At 31.6% G+C, this 10,622-nt stretch overlaps 1 protein-coding gene across 1 annotated transcript; it reads right to left on the bottom strand.

Moving 5' to 3' along the window:
- Positions 1-5,423: 5,423 nt before the first annotated feature.
- On the bottom strand, positions 5,424-9,781 carry LOC134256892 (lysocardiolipin acyltransferase 1-like). Its single transcript, XM_062739569.1, has 5 exons — positions 9,449-9,781; positions 8,980-9,178; positions 8,726-8,838; positions 8,237-8,387; positions 5,424-6,604 (listed from the first exon to the last, which is right to left on the bottom strand). The coding sequence occupies exons 1-5, from the start codon at positions 9,611-9,613 to the stop codon at positions 6,141-6,143; spliced, it is 1,092 nt and encodes a 363-aa protein (XP_062595553.1). The 5' UTR covers positions 9,614-9,781; the 3' UTR covers positions 5,424-6,140.
- Positions 9,782-10,622: the final 841 nt, after the last annotated feature.

Raw genomic sequence — 10,622 nt, 5'->3', positions numbered from 1 at the left:
AACTGATGCCCACCATAGAGAAGGGCAAAAAATTCACATATTTAAATATATTGCTCTGATTTACCAAAACTGCTTTGATAAACATTAAAACTGGTTTAAAATCCTTTGATTTTCGAGAAGCTGAAAGTGTTTAGCTACTAAAAGTTTTATGAAATATGTGTCAATAGAAAAAAAATATTCTGATATTTTAAATTTTAGCATATATTAAATTTGAACTTCAGATCAGAAATATTGATATCTTGAAGATAGATATTTCAAAGTGAGTTGAAGTTCCAATCACTTCATCTTTACGGTTTTTAACCTTTACATCTTAAATCTTCAGATAGTTGAAGTTTTTTATCTTTGTCTTTAATATGACTTTGAAATAATGAGGTTTAACTGTAGATTTCAACGTTTTATTTTTTTCATTCCAAACTTGGAACTTTACAAGATATCACGAGGATGCAAACTCAAAAAAATCCTTTCAAAGGGTTCTCAAGAGGAGTCCAATCCTTTATAAGCTAGTTAACAAATGACAAGGACAATGACAAATAATGGACAATGTCAATATAGATACATTTTATCTTCAGTGTATTTATCTATGCTTACCATTATTTTCTTTTTAATTATTACAATGTATTTAAACATCTACTTTTATTTTTCATCTCAAATAAAAATTTTGTATGAAAATAAAGTGAACATACAGAAAATGATCTATTTAGATTGTGTTGTTCAGGGAGACAACTCTTAATCAACTTGAAAATCTTATTATTGATAATGCATAGGAATTTGAATTCCAAGTGGAAATATCCTGAAAACTATATATATTTTACCTGAGATGAAACATCTATATTAGTATCCAATTATGTCATAATTTTGAATTTCATCCAGAGATAAACATAGGACACAGACAATTTTGAATTACCAGGGTATAGCTAGCACAAATCAACATGCCTCTGGCTTTAACTGTTAATTTTCGGGGAACTTTTAAAATATGTGACATTGACCTTTGCTGTGACCTTCAATCAAATAGGTGATGCATACATGATGATTGTAACAAATATTTCCACAATTCTCTTAAAGCTTTAATATGAAAAACAGATATTTTAGTATGTTGTATACATTTACCTTTGATGTTGTGAGTTTTTAGTGGAGAACCGGGCTGTTTAGATAGCTGAACTAAAGACTTGGCTTCTAATGGCTGGAGGTAATTTTCTGGTAACTCTACCCTCAGTTTCTCCCCTTTCTTGAAACTCTCCTGTCTGTCCGGGACTCTGGGCCTTGTCTCTTTTAGAGGAATCCTTCCCAGGTGTATACTTTGGTATGGGTTTTGTCGATGATCTTCATCCATGATCTTTTGTTATCACTTTATTAATGATGTTCTGTTAAGTGTTTAAGAATTGTACTTAACACAATCCAAATTATTACATATCTTACCACTTCAAAATAGCTTTATCTAAACTGAAAAATTTGTTTCTTTTTCATAAAATGATACAAACATTATAAAAGTACTTTTACTTTTCAGGACAGATGATATGTTCCTAAATAATATATATATTTTGTCATCGAAGTAATGCTTTTTTACAAATTATCTTACCAGTTCATAACTCAGATGGTAATTACAATTTTAAATCTTTTTTTAATATACATGTACATGTATTATGAAGATATACAAAACAAATACTGTAGATTCCTTATTTTTTGCGAGTACTTATTATCGCAAATGGGCTCTTCAATGTCAAATCGCGAGAATATTAATTCACGAATGGACGGTTTATCAAGAGATTTTACATGGATTTCAGTACCATAAAAATAAGGCGAGTAATTTTATTTCGCGTGTTGTTCTTCTCGTGAAATTACGCGATAATTAATTCCACGCCTATATTTAGGAATCTACAGTATCCGAGGAAAGTATCGTCTGACCTTAAATAGTAATCCAAAATTAACAGTATTCAAATTTGGAATTTTATACAAAAAACAAATTTTAGACTGAAACATGTCCTTGATCACTCTAGACATTGCTTCCTTTGTGGTAGTTTATTAACAGAAGTACAAGACATTTACTCCTTGAATTGAAAGTCAAAAGTCAAATACTGGTACACAAGGCACAATAAAATGTATTTTATTAATCAATAAAACCTTCTTGATACAGCCTTACTTCAGATCCTGGTGTACACTTGATCCATTTACATACAAATATCAAAAAGCAAAATAAAGCCACTTAAAAACAAACAAAAGAGATAATTGCACAAGAAATCAGTGAACTTTTAAACACTGTATTCCACATCAGTAACCCTTCGGTCATTTTAATTCCAGTGTCAACCACCTGAACAAGCTTAAAAGACCAATACACTACACATATCTATGTAGAATAAGCATCACTCTCTGATAAAACCAAGTAAATCTGATAGTTCAAAAAGGATTTTAAAAGTAAACTTGCCTCATTTGCCAAAAAGCTACTATTATAGTCCATTCAAATGACAGAAAATGACAGCAAACAGCATTCACCATCCTTGTTTGTGACGATCATTAACATACTTGTTATGTCTGTCTAAACCTGATCAATCATTAAAAAAGAAGTAATTTTAGATACAGAAATGTTTAAAAACCCAGTACACTAAACCTGAAACAAAGGGCCTAATTCATAAACTCAAGACAATACACCTCTGTCCAATTACAGTTTTGTGCACACAGAAAAGATAAGGAGAGGTAAAATTTTTAAAAACTGTAATGGAAAAAAAAATTACCTTACCAATACCAGAATACATTCATTTTTAAAGGCATTGTGATTGTAAATAACACATGTGGTTATTTCTGAGATGAATGAGCTGTCAAAATATTGACCTTAGGTCGGCTTAAAGCTAGTAATATCAACACTCTAACAATTGCATAGTAAAATCTTATCAAAACTAAACAGAACAAAATCAAACTAAAGATAGTGTGAAATGAAGAGGAAAACTACAAAAGAAATATAAGACCCACTTACCATGACAGTTTCTTATCATTTATCCACTTGATCATTCCATGAACCTCAGTCAAGCATGGCAGCTGTATAATGCTATTCAGGGCAAAACTTACATCTACCTACCATGGTAAATAACCACAATTGGCTATTGGATTAGATCATTCATGAACATGTGACACATACAGAATATAACCAAAAAAAAAAATTGTTGAATTTGTTGACAAGTTTTGGTTGACTTATTTCAAGGATGTACATAATAAATTTTCTGCAATGACCATCGTAATGTGACAGTGACTCATATAAACGTAAAATTCCACTCAATATTTCGGGATTCATAGCCCAAGGGATGCATGTACAACCTTCAATTATAACTGAAATTGTTGACACACTTTAAACAGTTACATGCATTGTAAATCTATTGGTACAAATGTCAAAATTTTCTATGTGAAATATAGTGTTGGTGAACAATGCAAGGATATAACATCTCTTTCTCATGTCAAATATTGTGTAAATTTGTGTTATTTGTAAACTTGTATACATGGTACCTGTTCAGGTTTCTTCAGACCAAAATTTGATCTTTTTGTCCTGAGGCCAGGGCTTTTTGGAAAAAAAGAAAATTTCCTTTAAAATAAATTGCATTAATATAAATAGTCAGCATAAACTTAACACACCTTTGCCTGAAATTTTACCTCTTGCATAGGTATATTTTATACATGGCAAGATCACTTCACTTAGTTTAGTGTTTATGCTTGAATTTACCCATAATTTATTTAGAAAATGGATTCACACAACTTATTTAATCATTGATCCAAAACCATCACTTTAAATTAACGATACAACTAAATCAAATAATACAGGTAAAAAATCTTTTAAGAAGGCAATAATACAAGCATATTAAAATTTTAATATGTAAAATAAAAAAAATTCTTCACATTTGAATTACAACCACATAAATATGCAAATATAGGTAAACAAACATTATGAAGTTCACATCAACAATAACTATTTATAAAGTATGTAAATCTAGATCAGAAAAAAAACTTATAATTACCTGTGAATGGACCTGTTCCAAAAATTAACCTGTTCATTCATCCAGAAAATATCCAGCATCCCCGGCAAATCTAGTAGTGTTTATCCCTGGTTGCATAATCCATTCAAGTTTAATTATCAACAGGTCATATTGTTACAAACATTACTTTGGTCACTCATATAGAAAATATACCGGTAAGTCAGATTAAGGATCAGAAGTGAGTCTGGTAGAGTACATGCCTAGACACTTTATCCATGCAAGTTTGGTCGAGGTAGGGCCTACAGTTACCATGGAAATGAAGGAATGGCTGGCACAAAAAAGATCCCTCACTGCTTACAGGTGGTAAGTGCCAAGTACAGGTCTAAATTTGCAGCCCTCCGCTGTCTAGTGGTGGCATCTCGATATGAGTGAATTATTTCAAACTGACAAAGGGACATTAAATAAGGAAACAGTAACAAACCTAGACAAAGACAAAATATTGAACATGAAAATTACTACCAAAAGGTATCAATTTATTTCGAATTCACTATATATAAAGTTTTGAAGATGCAATTATGTGTCAGACAGGTAGGGAAAGTGTTGGAAAAACAGTTTTATCATTCATACCAACATCCACACAAATGGAGAACACAAATGTCAGTAGGATCCGATATGTAAATCACATTGTGCCTGAGACATGTTGATAGAGATTAAAATTAAAAAAAATTCAGTAACAATGTGCTCCTGATCATTATTTGTGAGGAGAACATGCAAAATAAAATGTACAATGTATATAGAAACTAAATAAAGCCATAACTTTGGTTAATTGTCACAATACATAGTACTTCATGTAAGTGAACTTAAAAATGCCACTTTGGTACATAATGGAAAATTATGATAAACCAGTATGTAAGGACTGCATATAGTCCTTACTCTTGCACTTTCTTTTCACATCCGACTTAAACTAGATATCATTGAGATGGTGGCCATTCAAAGGGCCCCGCTTTTAACAATGAACATGAAAATGTAACATAGCTGAAAAGGGTTTATTTTGAAGTAGTTTGAGATAAAGGGGACAAAAAGTATTACTCCCTGAAAAATAATACAATTAAAATAACTTTTAGAAACGTATCCTCTATGAAAATTGTTGCATATCCTCTATCATAATATTGAAGAAAATCACAAATGTTCCATATCCAGTCAATTTGTTTGAGGCTGAGTGGACTTAAGGGAAAGAAATTATGCAGCGAGCAAAGACTTTAAAAAGAGAGGCTATTTTGGATAGAAGATATAACATTATGACATATCAGAATATTTGTTATGAAAAAAAATCGGAAGTAACATAAATCATTGTTATCTGTTGTAAAATTGAAATGTAAGAAATTGGCATTTTTCTGATCAGTAAGAACAAAAGAATCAATGCTTGTTAGAGGAGGGTAGAATTTACTGTATTTTTTTCTTATACCTCATCAAAACTCTCCCCAACTTTATAGATCCTAATCTCTCAGAGTAGTGAAAAGTTAATATCAAGAGGAATTATAAAAATGCCTATTATTTGATTTCAACAACACTGCTTTTGTTTAAGAATGAAACATTAAAGCTATTGATTTGTAATAAATTGTTTTCTGCAAGACATCCATTTATACACCTGTAGTAAGTAATGGGTTTACAAAAACTATTAAAGTTTTTTTTAAAAATGTATTAAAGGTAATACATGTAGACTGGAAAAAAAAATCTTTGGTAGATTCTGCTACTAATGCTGATTCTGGATTTAATTTTGAATGACAATGTTTGGGTGTCAGAAGTAAACTTTTATATTTGTATTACCTGTAGGTACATTAATTTTTCTACTACATGCCTGTGATAGCATTCATATGTAGCAGGTAAATTATAAAACTTAACTGTTAAATTAAGTTTGAAGGCTGAAAAAAAAAATTGTCAAACTGATGTGGTCAATCACCCTGAATAAATTTGTACATATAAAAATCTTCAAAAACTGCCATTTTCTATACACTCTGAAGAATATACAATTTTTACAATAAAACAAAGTAAAAAGATAAAATTAAGAATATTAACATTATAAATAATCTACAAATCTTACAAACTCCAGAAAAATTCATGTGATATTTAAAATTTAAAAATCCTATACAAAACCAGTATAATGATAAAATTTATGATATAAACTTCTCATTTACACAAATCTGATGCCTCGCTGTCTAATAATGCATCAATTCCACCATATTTACTAATCAACAAATATGTGATGATAGAGAATAAAGAGAACCACCTGAGAACAGGAGCATATATCAAGAACACTATAACACAAATCTCAAACACAGTCCAGAACAAACAGGCAAACTTGAACAAGTGTTCTACCTCTTGTTCGTCCCTAACACAGGTTTGGATTGGCTTATTGCTGAACACTTTGGTTTTGGTGTAATATTCCTCCAGCTTTTTTTCCTTCCTTTGCCAGCATTCCTGACACCACCTCTCCACCCCCTCCCTGTCCCTGGGTAACTCGGCCTCCTGGTGGGCCTCAACATGAAAGTGAACTTGTCGAGGGAACTTCCCTTCCAGGATGTCCATTTCATTCTGTGGAATGTTTTCTGGGTATCCTAAGGTGACGTCCAGAATAGAATCCAGAGTAATCACTAAAACAGATAAACATGTACATATAATAATAACAAGATCACTGAGGATTATATATACTAGTAATATTGTTGTGCTTAATTAGTAGTCAGGGTTTGACTCAGACCAAGGGCTGACTATTTTGGCATAGTACATGCCAAAATCAACACTCCAACCCTAAATATGACAATTTAATTAACACCTGCTCCTTCAAACATATTAAAAAATCTCTGATATAATAATTATTCTGGAATCTTGCAGAATCTCAGATCAAGCACTTTAAGAAAAAATATTTTCATGATGGCTCATGTAACCAGTTTATATTCTTGACAAAACAACATTGCTTTTGGAATTTTTTTACTTTTTAATTTTCTAACCTGGTTGTGCATTATAAATGCCCATCTTCAGCTTTTGTATAATTAACAATGCTACAGCCTTATAAAACAACACAGCACTAATAAATTTGTTTATTCATAAGACTATAAAATTTTCAGCTTACTTAGACATGAGATGACACTTTCTTTTTTCATTTGACAAGCAATTTTCTAGCTGCAATTGTGTAGCCCTCTCCAATTTTGAATCTGATATTTTTAGGAGAGGACTTGTCTCCCTGATTATAATGGCAAAGTCCACATTTTGCTCTGAGAGACCCAAAATAAGTATCAGATCAAAAATAAAATAGGAGGTGAACAAAGACATCATGTAGTAAAGAATCTGTGAAAGTATCAATAAATTTCATTCTGTGGTAAAGGAAAAGTTGCAGATAAGAGATGGGTACCCCAAAGTATATCAGACGGACAGACACCCTGGTCACTATATACCCTCCCACTTTTCAAGTGGGGGGTATAAAAAAGGAGAGCTAGCAATTTTCCGTTATCAAACTTCTACTTCACCAGTGCTTGATAGTTTTGCTGTACAATCAACAGCACATTGATTGACAATTTATGGGTCATGTGTTTGGTTACTAATGTGGGTGCTGACTTATTTTCTTAAAAGTGCATGGACAGAGATCTGAAGTTAATATTTTCTGTATAACACAACATCTTATATATTTTAATAGCATTTCACACAAAAGTATATATTAAAAATCTTATTTCATCTAAAAGTTATTAAAAACTTCAAATTTTTAGATAGGTTTGATTGACACATTGCACTTTCACAAATTTTTATTTATATTCTTAATAATGAGGAAAAGTGGCAATCTTGTTGTGTATAAACGAAAAATATTAAAACTATAATTTCATCGATCATGTTGGTATCTTTTTTATCGAAGCACAGAGTTTTTGCAATTTTTTAGACCCATTTTCTAGGTTAATATAATTCCAAAATGCATAAATGTTTTTATGTGCACTATGCTGAATTAGTACTAACACCTGCCCAAAAGCGGTGAAATCTAGTATTGTTTAATTTGATTTAAATGCAAAATAAAACAAAAACGGAAGAGGAATTGGAAATCGAGACTGAATGTTGTATTTTTACATGTACTCAGTAAGTAGAAGTGTAACGAATTTAATAAATGTTATGCTTTTCTTTTTTTTTTTATTTTTGCGACTTACTATTTTTGACCAACAAAAATCACTTCGGACCGGCTTGTTTTGTTTTCTTGCCAGTCCCAATGACTGGCTATCTGAAAAAGTTTTCCACAGCTTTGTTACCTTCTCTCATTTTTTCCACTAGAAATGAGAAGCCAGCAGTTCTGGGATGGAGAACATATTCATAGGGCTCCAAGTTGTTCTTCTCTGCAAATCTGTTACTCCTAGCTTTTGTGTTGGCAGTTAAATCTGTTCCCTCGGGGAAAAAGAGAATCTGTCATCAAATAAGAAATTAATGCATCAATTAAAAAAAATGATGGTATCTAATTATGAAAATCCACATACCGGGTACATGTATCACTTTTAACTATAGCAACTATGCAAATATGCTGCACAACAGTAAACTAAATATTTTGCAATTTAGACCAAAATGGACCTTTTGTAAAATAAGGCTACATTATATAACACTTCCTGGTATGCATATAAAGACAAATATCTCCATGATCTCTGACATCAATCTAATAGGCAACCTAAAGGAATCTTCAAAGAAGAAAAGACAACATGCTTTTTAACTTTTTTAAGTTTCTCGATTTCTAATGGATTAAGATTTACCTGAGGTTTGTATCCAAGCTTCCTAAAGTAAGTTAGGCATCTCAGTATAATCTTTTTATCTGCCTCCCATTTTCTCTGCAGAAAGAGGTAACCAGCACACTGCATTGCCCAACCTAAAATGATATAGTCGACATTTAAAAATTCATAACAGATTGTCACAATCTGCAAGCGATAAACAGCTGACAGATGTTGTTACAGTTGCTTTAGAAAGGAATAAGCTAGAAATATACAATATGCCAAGGATATAATATTACCAGGCCCTGGAACATATTTAAGGACATCTTTCATGCTGATCTTAAATCTACGTAGAGGTCCGTGTCTCAGAATATAAGAAAAGATAAACAGCCAATCAAAGCGTGTCCTGTGGTTCATCAGAATGATGGTGCTATCGTCACATCCTACTGGTTCTCCTGTGATCACGACCTTCACCCCACACAGTTTCTCAATCAAAAACTATGACAGAGAACAAACATGCACAAAAATTTAATTTAATAAAATAATTTTAAAAGAAATATTCCTTCTTTAATAAGTAATGAATTCTTGACTAATGCTACACTGTTATTCCTACTCTAACATGTAGTTTCATACAGAATACTAGTCTATACTCTCATATAATCAGATAATAAGGCTTCATTTAACAGGATGTCTTGATGTCACAAAATAGGACTAAATAATTATTTTCCAGCTGTTGACTATCATTGTCACGAAGCACAAAAAACTTACCACGGCATAAATTTGCCAAATCCAAATCATTTGATCCATCATTTGTCGTCCTACTTTTGGTTGAAAGAAAACCAGAGGAATGAGAGGAGTTAGGAAAAAGATTGCACCAAAAGTGCTGCTATACAACATTAAAAAGGAGAACAAAATTCCCTTTAAGCGCGACATGACTTATCTATAATAAATTACACCATAAGTTCTTATTAAACGTGATCACATAATGCGGCCGACCATATATGAGTAGGCGCGATATGCAGTTTTCCTGCCTTCTACTTTGCTTGTGATGATAACGACATGACGATTAACTAGTACTCTTCCCTTGTTGACATGAGAACCAGCACTCACATCACAGCCAAGGCCTATATAAATCGCATTCCTTTAATCATGATAATGAATTTAAAATATATTTTTTAGAAACAATGAAGTAAAAAAAAACAATAAAACTTTTAAAAATACTTATTTTTCATTAACTATGTTAAAATAGTGGGAGTACATTATTCCGGATTCTGTCTAAATTTGACTTAGATTTTACAAGCTGCATTTTCTTACAAGCTCCAGACAGCTCAGTATTACGTTACGCTACAACTCCATATCATCGCTGCCACAGGCCTTTTGATATGACCTCGTTCAACCGTGGTTGACTGCGTGACGTCACAGTTAAATAAGGCGCGGTAAAATTGAGAGAATGCTAGATCTAAAATATTATATTGTATATAGATTATGCGAGTAAAATTCTATTGATACATGAAAATAAATGCAAACATTAGCGATCCTCTGTTTTAATATATCTATTTTTTTTTAATCTAAATATTTAATTTACCCTGTTTATCATGGTTTATACACCATGTACACGCGAGATGATTAATGTCTAAGAAAAAAAAACGAGTTATCTAAGTCACTGTATGTGCTAAGTACAAAATCATATTTGTAGTTCAGACAAAAATATTACGTCCATCATTAACTAGCTTTATGCAAACAGCCTGTTTATTTACTGATTTATTTCGGTAAATAAAATTCAAAACTTTACATATTGACGCCGATTATATTGTAGAACATAGAAATTGGTCAAGAATTTATTATACATAATGATTAAACTGCTTAAAAATATAATTCTTTTTTTACCGTTTTATCTTTCTTTTCTTTTCCCCACCCCTCCTTTTTTTTATCTAATAACACG

The sequence above is a fragment of the Saccostrea cucullata genome, unplaced genomic scaffold, assembly GCF_032062105.1.
Source record: "Saccostrea cucullata isolate Sc308-1 unplaced genomic scaffold, CSIRO_AGI_Scuc_v1 ctg8, whole genome shotgun sequence".
Classification (NCBI taxonomy): Eukaryota; Metazoa; Mollusca; class Bivalvia; order Ostreida; family Ostreidae; genus Saccostrea; species Saccostrea cuccullata.
This window is presented reverse-complemented; position numbering and strand designations above follow the sequence as displayed.